The following is a 21772-nucleotide window of genomic DNA, read 5'->3' as shown; positions in this document are numbered from 1 at the left end:
TTTTATTGGTGGAACTCCTGAAACAGAGCATAGGCTGCAGCAAGGCTTCTCGGCTGCTTTTCAAGTCCCCTCCAAAATGTATGCATCAGAAACTGATTCTGCTTATCATCAGAAATATCAAAGCACATTTGGTTTCTAGTAACCCTAAGAAATAGCATCTATATTAAAGGCCACTGCAGCATGCCAAGCAAGTTAGCTCCTTAGCAGAACAGGAATGTTGTTTATCTCTCTCTGCCAATATGCATTACCAGATGTACAGTTTCATTTAACACTGAAAAGGAGCAAAGCAATTTGAGGAAGAAAAGCAGCAGGGTATGATTCAGAATTCATTCATCTTTAATTCCCATACCATCCTTGTTTGTTTGCAATGAAAACACACACTATTTATTTAAAGTTTAGAAAAGCAATGCCCTGTTCGTTTTTCAAAATAAACTAAATTTTCTGTGTCTTCCATTTCTCAGGTACATAATTCTGCACACCGCATAATTTTACTGCAAGTTGGAAAATAACACATATAGAATCTGCTTTCTATTGCGTATTGGGTCATATGCATGAAAGCCATTTAAACCCTCAAAATGTAGACTTTAAATAGCCTTAAGACATCTTGTTAAACGCAGAAAATAATTTTGTTTCTTGAAAATCAAGTTGCTTCCCACTTGCAGGTACTGGGAAATCATTCTTTGTTGGGATACCAGCCATGGTTTTATTTGATTTCCAGATAATTTATTAGAATGATGTCAATTAAAAGGGGGCAGTAAAATTGGTGCGGAGGACTGGACATGTTATTTCCTGTACAGGCTTTCTTCACTACAGCTCCCCACTGAGTGTTCTTGCTCATGTTTGAGCACCCTGACCGGAGGACAACCCAGGACAGAATCACATGGTTCAGCTAAAGACCAGCCCCACACCAAGTTGCCCAAAAACTGTTAGGTGCTGCCAAACCGAGCCCATACACCCTGACCTTCCCCCCTTCCTAGAAGGCACCCTGCCCATGTCTATCACCATCAAGAATTCCTGGCTTCCCATGAGCGGCTTTGCTCTCCCCACCTCCAACCATTTGCACCCGCCTGTATGTCGTGAGAAAGAAATTAAATTTTAAAAAGCTGTTTCATCCCCTAACGAAAAGATACCTGAAAGAAGACAAAAAAGCCTGACGACATGCAAGTCCTCAGACAATCCAGAATTACATGGCAAGAAATCATTTTAGGCTCTTGGAGATAGCATTGGATGAGTACTTCTTTGCCCCATGTCACCTGAATTATGGGATGCCCCAGGGCACTCTCTTGTCTTGAATGCTATTTATCATCTATGTGAAGCAGTTGGGAGTGGCCATCAGGAGACACAGTGCGAGATGTCATTACACTGGTACCTCGGTTTAAGGACAGTCCTGTTTAAGAATGATTCGGTTTACAAACTCTGCAAAACCGGAAGTAGTGTCCCGGTTTGCGAACTTTACCTTGGTCTAAGAACGGAATCTGAACGGTGGAAGGGCACTGGCAGCGGGAGGCCTCATTGGGGAAAGCGCGCCTCAGTTTAAGAACGGTTTCAGTTTAAGAACGGACTTCCGGAACGGATAAAGTTTGTAAACCGAGATACCACCGTAGTACACTGATGATGCAGTGTAGGGACGCAGGTGGCGCTGTGGGTTAAAGCCTCAGCGCCTAGGGCTTGCCGATCGAAAGGTCGGCGGTTCGAATCCCTGCGGCGGGGTGCGCTCCCGCTGCTCGGTCCCAGCGCCTGCCAACCTAGCAGTTCGAAAGCACCTCCGGGTGCAAGTAGATAAATAGGGACCGCTTACCAGCGGGAAGGTAAATGGCGTTTCCGTGTGCGGCTCTGGCTCGCCAGAGCAGCGATGTCACGCTGGCCACGTGACCCGGAAGTGTCTCCGGACAGCGCTGGCCCCTGGCCTCTTAAGTGAGATGGGCGCACAACCTCAGAGTCTGTCAAGACTGGCCCGTACGGGCAGGGGTACCTTTACCTTTACCTTTTACACTGATGATACTAACATATAAGGCCAAGTTACATGAGAGACTGCCTTATTACTTATTTATGTGGTAGTTCACTGGGTTCTGCAGATGTTTCTCCTTAGAGTCCCCAAAACAACAAAACCCAGCTCCACAGCATCTCAGAGCAGGACTCTCCATGTGGCTACTCCTGTTCTGTGGAATATCACCCCTGTTGAGATATGACAGGTGCCTATTATCTGCACTTTCCAGAAACAATCAAAGACATGGAGCTTCTAACGGCCCAAGAAGATGGGTTGAGCTTTCATAGCTAATGATGAGAGGTGCCCCTCAAAAGGGCTAGAAATCCAACTGGAGCTTTTGGAATGTAATGGCAAGCCTCGGAAGTAGAGTGATTCAGACCAAGGACCCCCATGGGCTCTTATTTTAAAACAGTTTTAAAAGTTGACCTTGAATCTAGTTGGGACCTTGGTGGATCTTTAACTGCAAATAGAACTGCCTGTTAGGTTATGATGTCTTCTGCTTGATTATTTGTGCATAAAAATAATTACCTTTGGAAATTATCTTCCCTGCCTACCAAGAATGTGTTGGGAGATTCCATTCCATCTTTTGTTGCAGATATGGGATTGTTGCGTGTCACATGTCTGTTTACATTCCAGCACAGACTGCTGGGTCCTGTTAGCAGAACTTCTACTCAGTGTGTACTGCTTTTGTTTTTGAGTCTCTTTCCGAGCAAAACGGCAAGGAGAGACGACATGTTTCTTTGTTCTGATTTATGTAAAATAAATTCGTAGTGTTAGTATGTATCCACAGCCTCAGCCTCTTCTGTTGTGCAGTTTTACTCTGCTACGTATAGTGTGCTCAAGGCAGTAAGCTTGAGTCGCTGATTTGCGTCGGAGCCAGAGGTAAATGAATCTCCTCAGCGTGGGGGCTAGCCAGCTGGCCTTTTGACCCCCGGGTTCCAACATCAAGGTTATGGGCCCAGATCCGAGGCTTTACACTGGTGTAGGACTGCTGTTGGCTGCTGCAGCATTCCGGGAAGGAATGAAGTATGTGGATTTTATTTCGGCCGCACCAGCAAGAGACTTTTGAAGTCCGTGCCAGGCAATTAAAGCCGGCAGAAGCAGACACTCCTGATTTACGAGCTGACAGATAAGAGACTGTAACTGACTGTTTTCCGGGGGTCGAAATAATGCAGCACTACACCTGCACGCATCACTGCTTACAGGAGTAGCTGCAACTTCCTCTCCACCTAGAGCAGAGTTTAGCAATATCTTTGCAAGAGACTCCCTACCCCATGTCTACCACCCTTCCCAATCTCATTACAAGTGAAGCCAGCAAGAGTGTCCAGCCAAAGGATAAGGAACCTGTGATCATCCATATGTTGCTAAATCCCAACTGCCCTCAGCCCCAGCCAATGTGGCCCAATGGCCAGGGGTTCTGGGAGCTGCACTCCAACAACATCTGGAGAAGCACAGAGTACCCATCCCTGAATTACAGCAACGTTCTGGGATTTGCTTGTGAGCAAACATGTTTAAGACTCCACTTTGTACATTTTGCCAGTACATCCTTGCAATTCTTCAGGGTTTATTTTCTACAAGACCACACTGGTGGGCTGTTCAACTTCATGTTCCACCTTTGAAAAGTTTGGCTCTGTGCTTCAAGGGGTCTGAAGAGGACACTGATAATTGAAGGAAGTTGATGTAAGCTTTTTCCACTGGGGTTTAGAGTGCTCTAGCTAATGAAATACGGAAATGCATAGACTGAAAGAGGTTTGCTGATTTAACTAAGGTTGCCTGAGTTATCCAGATTACCTGAAGTTAAAAGCAGATTCAAATTTTCAAGCAGGTACGTAACACTGATAATGCTACTGTCTTAAAGGCAAAGGATCTTCTGAATATGATGTATTTCCTTTTCCCCCCATCCCGACACACAATTTTCTTTTCAACGTTGTTTTCATTAGGTGTGTCATCGCTTGGAGATGACCCTCTAATGGTTGCCACCTCTTCATAAATGGATCTACTTTCCTTCAGTCTCTATTTAGTAGTTCAGTCTCTATTTAAAGCAGCCCGTACCAGCCATCCACAAAAGCACATTTTTTATGTGCTTTATGTTAACTGGACAAACACAATAAACTTAAACCAACCTCAACCACCCAGCTGTCAGAACAGATCAAAGTAACGCTACTTCTAAGATTACCCCCATCACTAACTAAGCCAACCTATGAGCAAGAACAGATGGACAGAGCCCTGAGAGCATCACCAAGCCGTAAGGATGTTGGGATGCATCATGGCAATAGCAGCACCAGAGCAATCAGCAGAGCAGGGGGCTATGTAGATTCAATCAGGATTGTTTAGATAAGAAATCCAAGTTTAGTAATCAAAATTTCCAAAAGGAGTTCATATTTGGGTTATCTACACATAAATTATTTTCTCACACAGGACCTTTGCTCTCTGAAATGCTACTTGGATTGTCAACAATCACCACCTTAACTCTTCGATTCCAAACACTCACTTTTGGGGTGGGGGATTGCACTGAAAACAGTTTAATTTGTTGATGTTGATGCAAATGTTGTTCTATTTTACAATTGTTTCAATCCTAAAATAAAAACACAATGCAGACAACCTTATATCGCTAAATCAGTTACTATTCTTCAGTACTTCCCCTGGGGCCAGTGGCAATGTCATGTTCTCAACCCTTTAACCTGGGCTAAGGGAGAAGAAATGGGATGTAAGATTACTTGGTCCTTCATCCCAGGCCTCATCTTACATGAAAGTCACTCCTGCTAGACTTAACCAAGGTTAAGGGTTACATCAATGCTACCCATGACCATGGCTAATCCTAACCAAGGTGTGACAATAAATGCTGGAAATGTAAGGAGACAGAAGGTACTTTTTTTCACCTTTGGTGGACATGCCCAAGGATTAAGGCATTCTGGGAGATTATCTATAATGAAATGAAAAAGGTATTTAAATATACCTTTCTGAAGAAACCAGAGGCCTTACTTTTGGGCATGGTCGGCCAATTGGTGCCAAAGAAAGATAGAACGTTTTTTATGTATGCCACAACAGCAGCAAGAATACTTATTGCAAAGTATTGGAAGACGCAAGACCTACCTACCAGGGAAGAATGGCAGATGAAACTGATGGACTACATGGAAATGGCGGAAATGACCGGTAGAATCCGAGACCAGGGAGAAGAGTCGATGGAAGAAGATTGGAAAAAAATTAAAGTATATTTTAAAAAATATTGTAAAATAAATGAATGTTAGAAAGATGCTGGAGTGAATTTACATGGTCTTAGCAGAAAGGTTGTAAAGAATTAAGTTAAATTGGATTGTTAATGGGTTAAAGTGAAAAATTCAAGGTTAAATGGTGTTAAGATAAATTTATGGAACAAAATCTGAGAAAGAGGGAAAGGACTTGCTGAAACAATTATGAATTAGAATACAAAAAGGGAGGCGTGAGGAAGTCAAGGAAATAAGTAAATGAAGGATAAAGATATGAAAATACTGGATGTTAGTGTTTTTTAAATGTTATTGTTATTGTTTAGTTGTATTTTTTTTTCCTCTTTTCAGTATTGTATCTTCTTTATAGTTTTGAAGTATTGTATTTTTTTCCCCTCTTCTTATTATTATTGTCTGTTTTTCTTTTATTTGTAATTGTTAAACCTTAATAAATATTTTTTTTAAAAAAAATCCTAACCAAGGTGCACAATGTATTGGCTTAATTCCCACTCCCAACCTGCAGAGGCAGCCCAAGAGGACACCACGCTCCAGGGCTCATCAATGGAACAGCAGCAGGTGCACATCTACCTACTAATGTCTTCCATGAGGCTTCCAATAGGACCCCAGAGATTCCCCCTTAAGCTGCAGCAACATCCCTTTCCCAACTTCTGAAATTAGGCTAGGCAAAGGCTGCCTATTGTAGCCAACAGAACATTTTACGCAAGCCTAATTGCAGCATACGGGACGCGGGTGGCACTGTGGATTAAACCACACAGCCTAGGGCTTGCCGATCAGAAGGTCGGCGGTTCGAATCCCCGCGGCAGGGTGAGCTCCCATTGCTCAGTCCCTGCTCCTGCCAACCTAGCAGTTCGAAAGCACGTCAAAGTGCAAGTAGATAAATAGGTACCACTCCGGCGGGAAGGTAAACGGCGTTTCCGTGCGCTGCTCTGGTTTGCCAGAAGCGGCTTAGTCATGCTGGCCACATGACCCGGAAATGAGCGCCGCAACCCCAGAGTCATCCGCGACTGGACCTAATGGTCAGGGGTCCCTTTACCTTTACCTAATTGCAGCATGGGGGCGTTGTGAGGAGAGATGCAACTGAGGGAGGCTTAAAATAAGGCTTTGATTGGCTCTAATAGGAGGTGAAGTGTCAATGGTGCCCACTGAGTTCTCCATGTGCCCGCAAGCCCAGAAGAGCTGGCAATGCCTGCCAATGGTATCAAAAACTGTTGGCATATCAAATTGATTATTGATCAATCATATTATTGATCTTTGGGTGCAGTTTTCTAAACATCTGTGTATTCACACATTATCTAATGCATTAGCTAGCCCATTTTGTCCACTAAAAGGCAATGGTACTTTGCTAATAACCTCACCTAAGTCAAGTTAACACAAGTCCACTATGCCTCATATTATAGGAACAGAACGTTCTACCCAATATCGTGTTAAAAGACGCCCATGGTCTGTATAAAAATAATAGTAATAATAATATGATCTAAGAGCAATGGGGTACCTTATGCAAAAGCATCAATGTCTGAATTACATGTTAAATTTACATAAATCTCCAAAGCAGCTGTTACATTCGAAGAAGGCTCCTTATCACGGCTAAGACATTGGATCTAATGCTATATTTCCACACAGCATTTAATATAGTACTCTCTTCTCCATTATGATCCCACAACTTCCGTCTGGATTCTTTCTAAGAACCAAATGAACAAATGTTTTTTATAATGAAGAAAAGGCAAATGTGGTAGGGTCCATGCAGGGGCAGCAGGATGGAAATCAAACCACATGCACAAACACCTTAATATTTTTATAAGTGTCCCTTTAAAATGTGTTAGTTCAAAGTGCAAACACATACACATTCCAAAGCTAAAGATAATAATTATGTCTCCTGATAATGTCACTACCTGCCTCATTCCAAAAGAAAAGTCTCCAAACAAGCGATTAGGCTGCAAATGTCTGAAATTTTGGCTTATTTTGTGTATATAAGTGAGTATGTGTGTTTTAAATCTTTACATGCCAAAAATATATTAATTTTTTCTCGCATTAAATGAGGAATCCTGTCCTTCTAATAGAAAGAATCCTTTTGGGCTGGCATAGTCTCTTGGGATAACCACAAACTTGGGAGGCATCAAAGCAGAAGTTGGACTAGACTATTCTCCCTACAGAGGCATCCCAGAGTCACAATGACAGCCCAGTATGAGAAACCTTCAAAGCTGATACAATGAACAACAGACATGTGACAAGAACTGTCTATATGAATAGGAAAATATCCAGACCAGAAGATATGTGTCAGAGAAGCTATATGTTGCAAAGACACAGGGAGCGAGGGGGAAATCTGTTGTCATACAGAGGAGTCCCTCTAGCTAGCACAAACTTTTGTGAAGCAGCAACCAGACCACAAACTGAAACTGAAAGGTCAGAAACGGCACAAGGTCAAAGAGAATGCTCCATAACACAAAGGAACCATGGACAAAAACAAGTGCTGTCCTGGCTTTGCTCTCCTACAACGGTGCTCCGATATCACAATGCTTTGTGGAGATGAAACAAGACCTAGACTTGTTAAAGGGCTACTAAACCCAAAAGCACCATAGGAGAAGGAAGCAATAAACACTTACACATGTGCTTAGCATTAGCTGCCTGGAGCTTCCCATAGATCTGCAGGAGGCCCATAGGTAGACGTGGAAACTGAAACAGGTTCTTAAGCATCTGGACCAAAGATGACAATTTAGTTACCACTATTGTGCCATGTACACGAACTACTATTTTTAGTGGTTAACAAATGAAATGATTCATCATTTAATAACCAGCAGCTCCTTTGGAACAGCCAGGCTACTTCCTTGAGTTTTGTGAAATAGTTCACCAGCCCCGATAGTCTTTCTCAGGAAAGAGAGGGATCATTTACTCACGTGACAATGTTACAGGATCCAACCAAGGCCCTCACACAAGCACCTCTGCAGCTCCATGACCATTCTTGCATTTGCAGCCTGATTGGCACCTCCAAGTGAAGGATGTTCACACACAGGCATTTGCATGTAAACCAGAGTTCAACGCAGTCTTTGCCAACCTGGTGCCCACCTTAGGCTGTTGGACTACATCTTCCTTTCAGCCCCAGACTATATGAGCATCCCTGCTAGGCTGGTGGCAGTTTCAATCTAACAATAATTGGGGGGCATCAGTTTGGGGGAAGGTTGGTTTAGTGGTTAGTGGTTTGAAGCTGGCTTTTTTTGAAACTGACCAGTGTTTGCTTCAAATTGTGATCCACAGTTTACATGTAAAATTAAGGTGACTCTTTTGAAGTCCTTTCACGAGACTACGCAGGAGGGGAGGGGAGACCGCAGAAGCTGCAGGCTTCAGGCAGAATTTTTGCTCGTGTACATAGTGCTTGAACTATGCGTTAGCGTACAATGAAGACATGGTCAGCGTGGTGATTTTGCATGATTAGAGCAGCCCAAAAGCAGCCTGTCAGTGTTTCAGACAGCCCCAGAAGTTCTCAAAAAAGAAGAACTTCTCAAAAAAGAAATTCTCAAAAAACGATGCCTCAATATGAAAGCTGTCAGGTTTGCAGCTTCATCTGACCCCTACAGAGGCCTGGATTGTACAAACTGGGTTTCCTACGTGGCATCAACAGTTTTACAAGCTGCATCATGAGGAAGGGTAAGCCAGTTAGTTCGTAAGAATCCAACATGGCGCTGGTAGGCAGAACTAGCGTTATGAGAAAAAAGCCAGATTCCAGCCTTGGCCTGAAAGCAGCGGGGGGAGTGGGGAATAAAATAAATTCCCCAGCTATTCTTCCAACTGGTTTTCAGGAAGGTGGGGCCAGAGAATGCTATGGCTATTTCCACAACTAACCCTCCACTAACCAGAATGTAAATGAAAAATAAAAAGGAGATTTTTTTAAAAAAAATGCCTTTCTTTCATTTCAAAATACCAGAGAAAACAAATAAAATTGCTGAATACTTTATCACTGAGGTGTGACGCAAGTTAAATACCTGTTATTGAACAGTAAACAATGTGAGGTGCAATCTTGTTAATGTCTTCATACCCCAGGCCCATTTCAGCCAGTTTCCCAGGGACATAATTCTCCACAAAAACATCACAAACAGCTGCAAGCTGGAAATAAAAAGGTGAGGATGAGTCAGACTCTTAATGAACTTCCAAAAGGTCAGCAACTTCACAATGTAATTTAATTTAAAATTTCAGTAAACAAGACAGTTCTAGCACTGCTGTGGTACCCAAGTCAAAAACCAAAAGAGCCTCGCTTAATTAAAATTTACAATCCTGCACGAATGCTTTTTACACCCTAGGCAATTACACAGCAGACATGATGTCTGCCTTAGAGGGGCAGATTCTCCAGTAAAATATTCAATATGTCAGATGTAAGTTGCCACCATACGACTGTGGCAGTGAATTGCCATAGGAGCTGTCTAGGCGTAGCAAGGGGCAAAACCTACATTGTAATTGTCAGTTACTGTTTCAGGAACAGGTGCAGAAGAAACAGAAACATCAATTTACTTTGTTTTGCTGATAAAGCTGGTGATATTGTCAAAACACTTCATATATAGGGTATCTTTTTCAATGGTGTGCTGGCTCTTGGAGATCTGAAATTCAAAGACCTGAAATAATCAGCTGAACCCTTAAACAAGACTGTCGTATGGGAGACCATTCTTCCCCGGCTGTGGTGTAGACGAGAGGGACAGGGTGGAAGGAACAGATAAGCATGAGGCTACAAGCACCTTCTATTTCCATATGCAGCTCTGGGGTTACACAACAGGTGCAAAGGTTCTTGGTCATTGCTAAAAGCAGGGATTGGGATTTTCAAGTTTGTATAACTCTTCTTGAGAGTGAAACTGAAGTTTCAGAGCATATATTCACAACTTCTGAAACGAAAACCTGTAGCCAAGGGCCTCAGAGGGGAAATGGAAAATAATCCTGCTGAGTTTTGTTAGGTTTTTTAAAAAAAATTATATTGAATGGGGGAATGGCAACTTTCAATGTGGCCTGCTTTCTCAAGAGTGCAGCTTCCTGAGCTACATGAAGCTTTATTCCCAAGTAAATAGGCACAGAATTCATGGGACTCTTGCCAGTAAAAATGTGCAGGATTAGGCTGCACGGAAACAAATGGAACTGGATTTAGTCATGACTAACTTGCAATCCTAATGGTCAGTCATAGCTTTTCTAGATTGCATCTACAATGTATACAGTTCTTTTGAACTCATGATATCAAGATATCCTGCTTTTTCTTCCATGGCCAATAATATCCCATGCCTCTGATCACACATAATTCATTTTATTTGTAAACTGCCTTTCCATAGTTCAAACTATACTCAAGGCATACTCAAACCATACTCAAGGCATACTCAAAGCAATGCTCCAGCCCAAGAATCATCAACCGCATTCAAATATGTCCTTATAAAATAGCATTTATATCTACCCAGATCACACATGTCAACAAAGAGTTTGTGAGTATTCATTTACTGGAAAGGATGTTTCTATACTTGAGTACTTTAAGTATGAAACATAAACATTAGCTATACAGTACATGCCTTCCTCTGATTTTGTACTATTTGGGCTGTGCAAAGTTCAGTTATTAACACATATTAACACTTGTGTCTCTACTTTTCTTCCTCCACCCACTAAATATATGCAATGAAGCTATACATCTAGGTTGTAATGAATTTGGGTTAGACCAAATGGGTTTTTGGGATCTCCTCCTGTGGATTATACAGCTGCAAGATTGGATTCTGCAGAAGAAGAGACTGATAGCAAAGAAGCTAATTTCATCCTGTTACATAAACAGCCTAACCAGGTCTGTTAATTATCTAACTTGTAATGTAAACCAGGACAGTGAGTTGCCAGAGAAAGGAATAGCAGGATATCCTCCTGAATGTAAGCAGAATGACCGCTCCCCACATAAAACGGGGGGCGACCTTTGCGTGGACGCGCGCAGCCCCTGGATCTGGAGCGGCTCCATTCAGCATAGGCTTGACTTTGCCTTCCCTCAGGTGGGATACCTGGAGGTCTCCACCTACCCCAGTCAGTTGTCCAATCCCACCTGGGGGAAGCGTTGCCAAGGAGATCAGGCCAGGTGGGGGAGGAATTACCTGCCCACACAATAGAGGGAGGATCTTACCTGGGAATCCTCACTTGGCTCCAGAGCTTGTTATCTAACTTGTAATGTAAACCAGGACAGTGAGTTGCCAGAGAAAGGAATAGCAGGATATCCTCCTGAATGTAAGCAGAAAAGGGCAAGCCTCACTGGCTGGAAGAGGTGTCAGCAAGGCATTTGTGCCTGAAAGACGGCAAAGGACAAAACAGACCAAGAGGCCGGACTCGGTCTCTGTTCCGGATCCAGTGCTCAGGTTTTGGAAAGCAAGCCCATGGCCCCCAAGGCTAAGGGGGAAACCGATCCATAGAAGTGCTGATGCCGTGACCTTTCCTTCTTATGCTCAACCTGTACATATGATTGTATAAATAAATATTATAGTGCTGAAAAAGCCAGCAGTCTCCAGTGACCTTCATTGCAAGGAAATGAAACTCAAGGCCCTGGGACACTGAGACATTGAGATCTCTTACCGCTCAGAAACTGGGGTGCACTTGACAATATTATTTAGGATCAGCACCAAATAAGTTTTGAAGCCTGGTTTTGCCCTGACTGTGCCTCCTTTGGCATCTGAGATAGATGCAACAGCCATGTGTGTTGTCCATTGTAAGAATGGGACTCCATCTCTCAGGGCTAACACAACCAATCCCACAAAAGCACTATAGCACCCTACGACTGTAGGAACACACTCCTATTTCCCATAGCCCAAATGCACTCTCCCCTCCACATAAGTAAACGTGCAAATATTAAGGTCAGATTTTGTTTAGAAGCGACCTGTTTTAGATTATTTTAAATTGGCCAAGAAATCATTTTCTGAAAAATATCATATATCTGGCTGATTAGTATGAATACACTGGAACTGGTTTCTGTAAACTGGTGTCATCATATCAGCAATCACAACCATTATTGCTGTAGCTTTTGTGATTGTTTAGCTACACTTAAGGCTAAAAAAGAAACCAGGCCAACAAATATGTTCTTCCATCAGAAGAACAGATGGGAACTTAAAACAACAACAACACTGTACACCACTTAGGCAAAGCTTTGTTGCTGAAAGAAAAAGAACACATCCTTATGAGCTTTGTGTAGCCAGAGAATATCTTATGGATGTGAATCATGCTTGAATGAACAGCATCGCATGCAAGCATAGAATGCCTATCGTTTACAATTACTCCACATTCTGATTTTTTTTATGTCATTCTTACATTTTGCAAGCTAGACTAAACTAATCAAATTACTGCAAAGCTAAGACAGTCAGAGAGAAAAATAGAATCATAGGTCAAAGCAAGAATGGTCAGGGTCAAATGAGTATTTGGCTGCTATCTTAGAAGCTGAGGAATTTATTTATTTTTAAATATCTATATTATTATTGCTTCCCAGAACATCTACAATTTAATAAGTTGATGGTGAATATATTTGACTGCTCCCATTTGGATTATTTCATCTGAATGTGTTGTGAAGGACAACTTGGATATATTTTGATATCGGTAGGAAAGTGATTTGTCCATTGGGGGCTTCTTGGGCTCTTCCCATATGTCTGTGTCAGACCAGCAGCCAAAATGAATCAACAACAGAGAAATACTATTTTGTGACAAGGTTCTGGAGCCTCCTTAATCATTTCAATCAAAATGGGGAAAGTTTCCCATAATTCAGAGACTGAAGAGTCTACAGATAAATAGGAAATTGACAAAAAGTGAAAAAAGAAACCAGATTATTTCTGTGGCTTCTGATCTATTTTCTTGCATGCCAAAGGCATTTTGTAATCTCTGCCAGAGCAAAAAAAAAAAATGAAACTATCAGTTCTGCTTCCTTTCTTCCTAGTATTCAGCCTTTTCACCAGTGAACAAGCTCTCTGAAGCAATCAATCATTCCTTTTCAGCAAACACAGCAATGCTGCAGTGCTCTGACATCAAGCAACTAAACTGATGCAAAAAATTATGGCATTCTGCTACATGTGTAGACTGACTTTCACATGTAGCTATGAAAAGCAGAAAAGACCGTGATGCCTTTGAGAAACTGAATCAGAAACGGACACATAGGCCTCTTTCAACAATGACTGAGGAAGTCATCCTGATCTTAATTATCAGTTTTATTCATTCATTCATTCATTCAATCCCAACTGTTTTTCCTTGACAGGAGTCAAAGTACAGGATAGAACTAGCGCAATCTCCTTTCTCCTGCACCGCAAAGCCCAGGAATGTTTGCAACACCCTTGTTCAAAGCCATCTCCAGGGATGCAGACTTCCCCTGTGCCTGCCAGGCCATGCTCCACAACCTGTTCCAGGTGGTGAGAGGGCAGCAGGTGGAGACTGGACAGGTATTTGGTGATTATAGTGCCTTGGAGCTTGGATGCTTCATACAAACAACATGACTAACAGCAACTGATAAGCCAATTCCCCACCATGAATGTCTCAAATCTCTCTTTGTAGCCATCTTAGCCAAAATACATCAGTGTATTCCACAAATTAATTTTCTTTTGTCTGTCTTGATTCAACTGCTAATTAACTTCACTGAATGATTCCCAATTCTACTATAGCAAGAGAAAAAGAAAAACACACTCTCTATTCACTTTCTCAATGCTATTAATAATTTTCTAACACCTTATGGGTATAAGCTACAATCTTGGTTTTTTTTATAAAAAATTTTATTGGGTTTTTACATTTTATAAAGACACACACACATAAAAAGACAAAGACAACACATATACATTTTCATACCCTTACTTTCTTTACCCTCTTTCCCGGACTTCCCCCCACCCCCTCTTCATACATCCCAATTCCAATAATTAGTTCAGCAAGTTCTTGTCTATCATCTTAAACATATTGTTATTATTTTTAAAACTTAGCTCTTTTTAGTTGTCCACATTTAACTTATCCAATTCTCTTATAAACATTAAATCCTTTTTCTAAGGTCGACCTAACTTCCCTTCCATGAATTTCTCCCATTCTTATACTAATTATAGATCACAATAGCCAAATACAAAAATCATAAAATTTTGAAATTCAATTCTCCCCTCCCTCCCTACCCCGGTCTCCGTCCCTTCCCAAGCAAATGTCCACAAAAACAGTTCCTAGCCCGGACTCCTCACATCCGAGGCCCTCAACTCTCTGTTAGTCTCTCTCTGCCGATTTTGTTGGTAATCCTTTTTGATGGTCCTCAGGTCTCGAAGGAGTTCTGTCACAGTCACAACAAATTTTCTTCCATCCGAAATATTTAGAAGCAATTGCTGCAAAAGGTCAGCTGCTCTCCCATACTCAAAAAGGAAGTCCCAATCATGTTTCTTTATTCTTTTAAATTCCAGTGTTCCAAGTACTCCAGGGACTTCCTTCTTCATCTTTCTCATCTTTCGCAGATTTATAATCCGAAGATCTTCTTCTTTCTTTTCTGACAATATAAATTTCTGGTTGGTATTTTCCGCCTGTACTTTCTCCACTCCTTCTTTCCTCTCCATCGGTTCCAAAGATGTCATTTCTGGTTCAGCCGCAGATTCTTTATCAGTTGAATCCTTTATGCATTCAGCAGAGTTGTTTGTTTTAGAATTCAAGGTCAAAAGTTCTTTGTTCATAGCCGTGCTCTGCTCTTGCAAAATTCCCACGAGAAAAAACATTTTTTCTATCTCTGCCAGTAATTTTCCCTCTGCAGCCATTGTAATGTCTCTAGTTCCCCCTAGGGGGGTTCCAACTGCTTAATAGTCCTTTTCCAACAATCCGTCACTTTGTTGTTTATTACTACTTTGTTTCCAACCACCTCTATTAAAATGTAACACCTTTAGTTCAGAGAGTTATTAAGTAGCAAAGTTCTTAACTTTAACCGCCCGTTTGACAGCTCCTTTGACAGCTGTCAAACTCCTTATTCTTTTTCCTCCGGCACCCGCACAGGACGCTCCCGGGTTCGGGGGGGGGTGTTTACCCGAACACTTCCAAGAGTCCTCCCTTTCTCTCCAGCACAAAAACTTCTTCTGTCAAATTCATGGAAATATCTTTGTCTAACACCACAAAACAATAATCTTTCCACCTTAGTTCTCCGGTTCTTGCTTTAAATCATTTGTAGGTAGGGGGAGTGCGGACTTCCCTTTAGCGCATCCCCCGGTCGTGCCAAATTCCAAGGTAAAAAAAAAAATTTTTTAAAGTCCAAATTCCATTTTACTCACGGGTTGTTTGTTTTCCAGTCCAAATTTTGGGGAAAAAGTCAGCACTCTCCGGCCATGGCTCGCGGCTTCGCTCCACTGAAGTAGCGGTCTACTCCCAGCACCACGCCACTCTCCGTACCCTCTCCGTAGCCTTTAAAAAGGCTCTTCATGGGTCGGGGAGGGCGCTTAAAGGTGCCCACCGAGTCACCAAGTCCGCAGGCTTCCGCGCCTGCGGTTTCTAAGGGTCCCCGCGTCGCCGGCGCGGTAAGACCCGTCTTCAGCAGAGCCGATTCCCTCCGGAGCTCGGAGGGAATCCGCCATTAACCGATCGCGCTAACCCGGAAGTCCCATAAGCTACAATCTTGTACCCATTTGCCTGGAAGCAAATTCCACTTGACTAAATGAGACCTACTCCCAAGTATACTTGCAAAGGATCATGCTGTTAACCACCTTTTTTCCTAAACTAAATAGCCCCAAACTAACAAGGCATTCTTTAATAAGAAGGGGTTCCAGCCCTCCAAAAATGCAGGTTGCCCTCTTCCAACTCTATAATATCCTTTTTTAATGGGGAGAGCAAAATACCTATACTTGTTCCAAGTGTTTTCCCTCTTTCCAGAGAGCCCCCTGGAAACCTAACAGGGTAGCAAAAGCTGTTGGGGTCATTAATGCCGTGAGCCCTTCCATCCTGTGCTCAGATTGTGTAAATAAAACCCTATAGCCTAAGGACACCACAGCCTAATTTCAAGTTCATTCTAAGGAAACTGAGCCCTGGTAAAGTGTGGGAACCCCTGGAGTCCCTTGCCGCTCTGAAATTATCGTGCACACAAAGATACCCGGCAGTCCATTTCCTTCACAGATGTGATACATTCAATAATAAAGGGTGAAATCCAAAAACAGAACAGAACAATGGGTGGAATCCAGTTGGGACAGTCTCCTAAAGCAAAAGACATTCTGCTAGTGGCAGCCTCATTCTTAATGCAGTGCAGGAGCCAAATCCAATGGGAGGCAGAATATTGCAGAGTGCTACCATTTTATACTTCTGTTGTGAGCGCAACATTAACTTTCCCACATCTTGCCCTAATGTTACGCTGGATCTCACCCAGGATTTGTATTCACATGTTATAAAAACGATTTCCCTGGGAAGTGCTCTTAATCTACAGGCTGCATAAATGAATCAGGGTTTTTTGTATTTAAAACATACCTCTTTAATTATCTTCGCTCCCTTAGGATTCTTCATATTAACAGCTATGCTCTAGTAATGGAGAAAGAATGCAATATTCTTAATAAGATTATAACAAGTTCCCATTGAATTGTTTTTTCTAAAACAAATAAAGTCAACTCTGGTGCTTGTTTAAAGTACTAAACAGTTGCATCCAACAATTAATTTCTAAAACTGACAGAGATATATGGATATATGACAGGGATTACACAGATGGAAGAAAAATGTTTCTCAATTTTTAAAATATTCAGCGGCAGCAGCTGGATAACCTTCTTACCTTTTTATTTCTGTTTACACTGAGAAAGTAAACACTTTCCATCCCAAGGAAGGGGGGTCCCCAGGATCTTGTATCATCTCCTGCTCCTGCAAATGATAATGGTCACGTGAGTGTGCTTCCAGAAGTTTCCTGCACCACAGTACAAATGCCAACTAACATACCCCGTGTTCCTATTTCAAGTTCACCTTCAAATGTCTTCATCATCTGACAACCATGGTTGCCCTTTAATCTACTACTGAAAAATGGTAAAACCCAACGAGGACCTAATTTTATTTCAGCAAAACAGAAGTATTCCTTCTGCACTTGAATACGGATAACTTTGGGGGATGAAGATGAGCAGAAGGAAAAAGAGAACAAACTCTGACCCTGGCAAGCTTAGCTTGCTAGATTACATCTGTGGTTTTAAAAAGCTCAAAAGGTTCTGTCTGCTGCACCTCTTGCCCACTGGATCCCTTCGCTCACCTTCCTTTACTTTTTAATTTTTTTTAAATTAGGTAATTCAACAAAACATATTATCTTAAAACATATCATCCTTAATTTCCCCCCTCCCTCCCATAAACAACCCACCCTCTCCACCCCACCCCCCTGACTTCCCTCAGTTCCAATCTCTGGTTTCTCTATAAATGCTATTCTCTGCATGTTACAGAACTGTATAAGTCCTTAATTAATCTAACTAATTATTATTGATAAAAAATGTGTGAGTGTTTATTCAAAGCCTTCCAAGGAGTCCAATTCAACTCACCTTCCTTTCCTGTGGGCAAAGTGGCAACAGAGCAAGAGGTAGAAAGGATACACTTCCTCTTCCACCATCTCAGAATTTTTAAAGGTATAGGCATTATTACCTCCAGCAGCACTCTCTGGCCGCTTACTAGTGAGTAAGTCCCACTGAACACTGCTTTATTTCTGAATAAATATGCTGAAGAATATACTGCCAACTGTAGTGTTGGTGCACGCATCTCTTGCATCTCATGCTAAGTGGGAGGGGGGACAGTGGCCTGACTGTTGCTTTCTCAGGAGTAAGTCCCAAAGACCTCAATGGGGTTTGAGCAGTCATGTGAAGGATTGCAATGCATGTATATGTTATGACCTGATTTGGAAACCTTTACCTGGGAAATTTGAAAACTTAGGAAGACCTTGGGGGGGGGGGACCTCAGTATGTGTTATCTTAGAATTAATTAATTTCTCCTTTTTCCTTACCCCCTTAGCAAAGTAAATTCAACAAATTTTGCCATTCATCAAATGGCAGAATGTAGAAAGAACTGAGAGCAAGGAATTCCAATAGTGACTGTATTCACACACCATGGTAAGCCACTGTTAACGGTTTGCAATGAATGTGCAAATCATTGCCCCTTTCCTTCTCCCCACTACTGAGCAGCAGCAAAACAAACCGCAATCCTTGGCTTAGTGGGTCAAATCTGGCTCTCAGGCCCTGGGACAATCAACAGTCCTCCACAGCTCTCTATCTGACTTAAGCCCCATCTCTCGTCAGTCCTGCTTCCCACCCTCCTTGAATGCTTTTGCCTCAACAGGCAAAAATATCCTTGAGCTCTTGTCTGGAGGGAGGACGACGAGAGGTGTGTGCACGGCATTTGTTTTTTCCTAAACAAACCACGAGACATTAGGCACAAACCTTGGCTTCAGACTGTGGTTTGCTTGAAATGAAACACAAGTGCTGGTTCAAATGTAATACTAAGCCAGCTATTCCGTGATCTGCCTTCTCACTGGAGGAAGGGAACAGCAAAGCAGGAGCACTGATCCACAGCCTGATTTGCTTAACCATAGTCTACTGCTTAGCATTGTGTCAAACTGTGGCCAAGGTTGCTCTGGATTCCATAGTATCCAAGAACTGTTGGCCCTTAAATATGAAAAGCTTCCTCAACCCTTTGCTATGCCAGAAGGCGTCATCTGCTAATTTCTGCAACTGAAGTAGGCCTTGTCGACAAAAGTCTGTATAGTTAAAGCTATGGTTTTCCCAGTAGTGAAGTATGGAAGTGAGAGCTGGACCATAAAGAAGGCTGATTGCCAAAGAATTGATGCTTTTGAATTATGGTGATGGAGGAGACTCTTGAGAGTCCCATGGACTGCAAGAAGAACAAACCTATCCATTCTTAAGGAAATCAGCCCTGAGTGCTCACTGGAAGGACAGATCCTGAAGCTGAGGCTCCAATACTTGGGCCACCTCATGAGAAGAGAAGACTCCCTGGAAAAGACCCTGATGTTGGGAAAGATGGAGGGCACAAGGAGAAGGGGACAACAGAGGAGGAGATGGTTGGACAGTGTTCTTGAAGCTACCAGCATGAGTATGACCAAACTGCGGGAGGCAGTGGAAGACAGGAGTTCCTAGTGTGGTCTGGTCCATGGGGTCACGAAGAGTCGGACACAACTAAATGACTAAACAACAACAACAGGCCTGGTTGGGTTTTGTTTCTGTTTTTTGGGTCAGTTCTCAACCCTACAAGAAAAGCCTTTGGGGGGTACAGGAACTGCAGAATAAGTTTTCTCCTGGTTCATGGCCAATATTTAATGCTGTGATGAAAGCTCTGCAGTTCATTATGGTGGTAAACACAACACATTTATCTCCGGGACCAAGAATAGACCCAGTCTGATGCAGAAGATAGAAAATCAGAACTGATCTATATGATACAGGTCTCCTTTGTCTGTACTACTTCAGAAGGCAGGTTGGTGGTTACATATCAAGGATGAAACTCAACAGGAGATTCTCTGATGTTGTAGCTTTCCAACGCCAGTTGGGCTCTGGTGTGGGGAACTATTTATGCATCTGTATTTTTCTTCTGAAATGGCAGAGACTCAGAGGCCCATACCATGTTTTTCCCACCTCACATTGAATACCCTATGCAAGCATGCAGATCCTTAGCTCTGTGACTAGGAGACTGGAACTGCTAACTATATAACAAATAGATATTTTGCACAAGAATTCTCCTGCAATAAGTGGAGCTACAAATGGATACACATTATATGAGGTAAGTTCTTACAGTGACCAGTTAGACATCTGGAGCTCCGATAAGCAACACATGTGCAATTAACATGCCAAAGCAAGAGGTTTCACTAAAGACAGATGTAAAACCAGGTGGTGTGTTTTCTTTTCAGAGGTCACAAGAGTGTTCCTGCAAGGCTCTCTTGCCTGGGAAGCAGGACTAGGAAATAAAGCACATACAAAAGATGTGTTTCTGGTGCAATAAAGCACAAATTAAGAATGATTAGCTTGTAAGGCCTAATAACAAAAGCAACATCCTTTATCAGCGACATCATCAGTTTAGCTACATGTCTCTTAACCGAACATTTGTAACTAGTTTGGGCCCTGCAGTTACTTCAGTTAGATTAATGCAGTAATGCTAATAGCAATTAGATTCTAAATTGTGCCTCACAACACTGTCTTTGGCATGCAGTGTAGGTTGTGTCTCAAAGACAAAAATATAAAATTACAAGCTTGCAAAAATCTATCATCTGCCCAATAATAAATGTTGGAAATGTAATGAGACTGAAGGTACTTTTTATCACCTTTGGTGGACCTGCCCGAAGATTAAAGCTTTTTGGGAAATGATCTATAATGAAACTAAGAAAGTCCTTAAGTGGACTTTTCCTAAGAAACCAGAGGCTTTTCTCTTGGGCATGGCTGGCCAATTGGTGTTAAAGAAGGATAGGATTTTCTTTATGTATGCTACCACAGCAGCAAGAATTCTACTGGCAAAGTATTGGAAGATGCAAGAACTACCTACTCTGGAAGAATGGCAAACAAAGGTGATGGACTTTATGGGACTGGCTGAGATGACGGGCAGAATCCGCGACCAGGGGAAGGAGACAGTGGAAGAGGACTGGAAGAAATTTAAAATATACCTTAAAAACTGTTGTAAAATTGAGGAATGCTAAGATGTCAAGGGGTAAGAAACAGAGAATTACAGCTGTAACTAAAAAAGTAAAGGAAATTTAATAAAAGGGAATCAAGATAAATTGACCAAAGGGTTGCTAAAGAACTATAAAACAAGGATGCAGGGATGGGGAGGTATGGGGAAGTCGAAGGAAAGAAGGTGTATGAAAATACAATTATGAAGTTATACTTGTTTAAATGTTTTGTATGTTTTGGTTTTGTGTTTTGTGTTTCTGTTTTGTTTCTATTATGTGTTTGAAAAATGAATAAAAATTATTTTTTTAAAAAAAACAAAAATATAAAATTACAATGGTACCTCTGGTCGTGAACGAGATCCATTCCGGAGCCCCGTTCGCAACCTGAGCAGAACACAACCCGCGTCTGCGCGGGTCGCGATTCGCCACTTCTGTGCATGCGCATGACGTCATTTTGAGCATCTGCCTTGCGCAAGCGTCGAAACCCGGAAGTAACCCGTTCCATTACTTCCGGATCGCGGCAGGACGCAACCTGAAAATGCTCAATCTGAAGTGTCTTTAACCCGAGGTATGACTGTATGCTCAAAATCAATTTAATATTTTTTTTGTACTAGAAACACGCATGCAACTTGTTGAGTTACACTTCAGTTCTTCAGCAGGCAGAACAGAGGGGGAGCCGTCTTCAGGCATTCAAGGGCTGGGGGCTGTCATCCCCTCTTCCCTTGACCTTTGTGTCTAGGGCACGAGATTTGGAGCAAGATTGAAACCTGGAGGGAGGATTCCCTTAGTTGAACCTAGATAGAAACCTCGCTTCAGGCAGGAACTTTTTGTGCCCACAGGTTCCTGAGGGTGGGGAGGATTCTAGCTGCTTTCAACTGAATGCAGTCAGCATCCCCCTTCAGACCTTTGTGTACAAAGAGAGGAAGGGGTGGGGCCAGCCCACACTCACAACCACGGTTGAGCCGTCTTGCGTTCTTTGGAATGCATTTGTAA

The 21772-nt window shown here is 42.3% G+C and overlaps 1 protein-coding gene across 6 annotated transcripts in view; it reads right to left on the bottom strand.

Annotated features, from left to right (window-relative positions):
- Positions 1–21772, bottom strand: part of SUGCT (succinyl-CoA:glutarate-CoA transferase) — a 322274-nt gene that overhangs the window by 289439 nt on the left and 11063 nt on the right. For all 6 annotated transcript variants that reach the window (XM_079947612.1, XM_079947610.1, XM_079947611.1 and 3 more), the window contains exons 4-6: positions 16919–17004; positions 16624–16674; positions 9186–9306 (exon numbers count right to left, since the gene is read on the bottom strand). In XM_079947612.1, the coding sequence (XP_079803738.1) occupies positions 9186–9306; positions 16624–16674; positions 16919–17004 (258 nt within the window). The remainder of the gene's footprint in view (positions 1–9185; positions 9307–16623; positions 16675–16918; positions 17005–21772) is intronic.

The sequence above is a fragment of the Podarcis cretensis genome (assembly GCF_951804945.1).
Source record: "Podarcis cretensis genome assembly, chromosome: 12".
Classification (NCBI taxonomy): Eukaryota; Metazoa; Chordata; class Lepidosauria; order Squamata; family Lacertidae; genus Podarcis; species Podarcis cretensis.
This window is presented reverse-complemented; position numbering and strand designations above follow the sequence as displayed.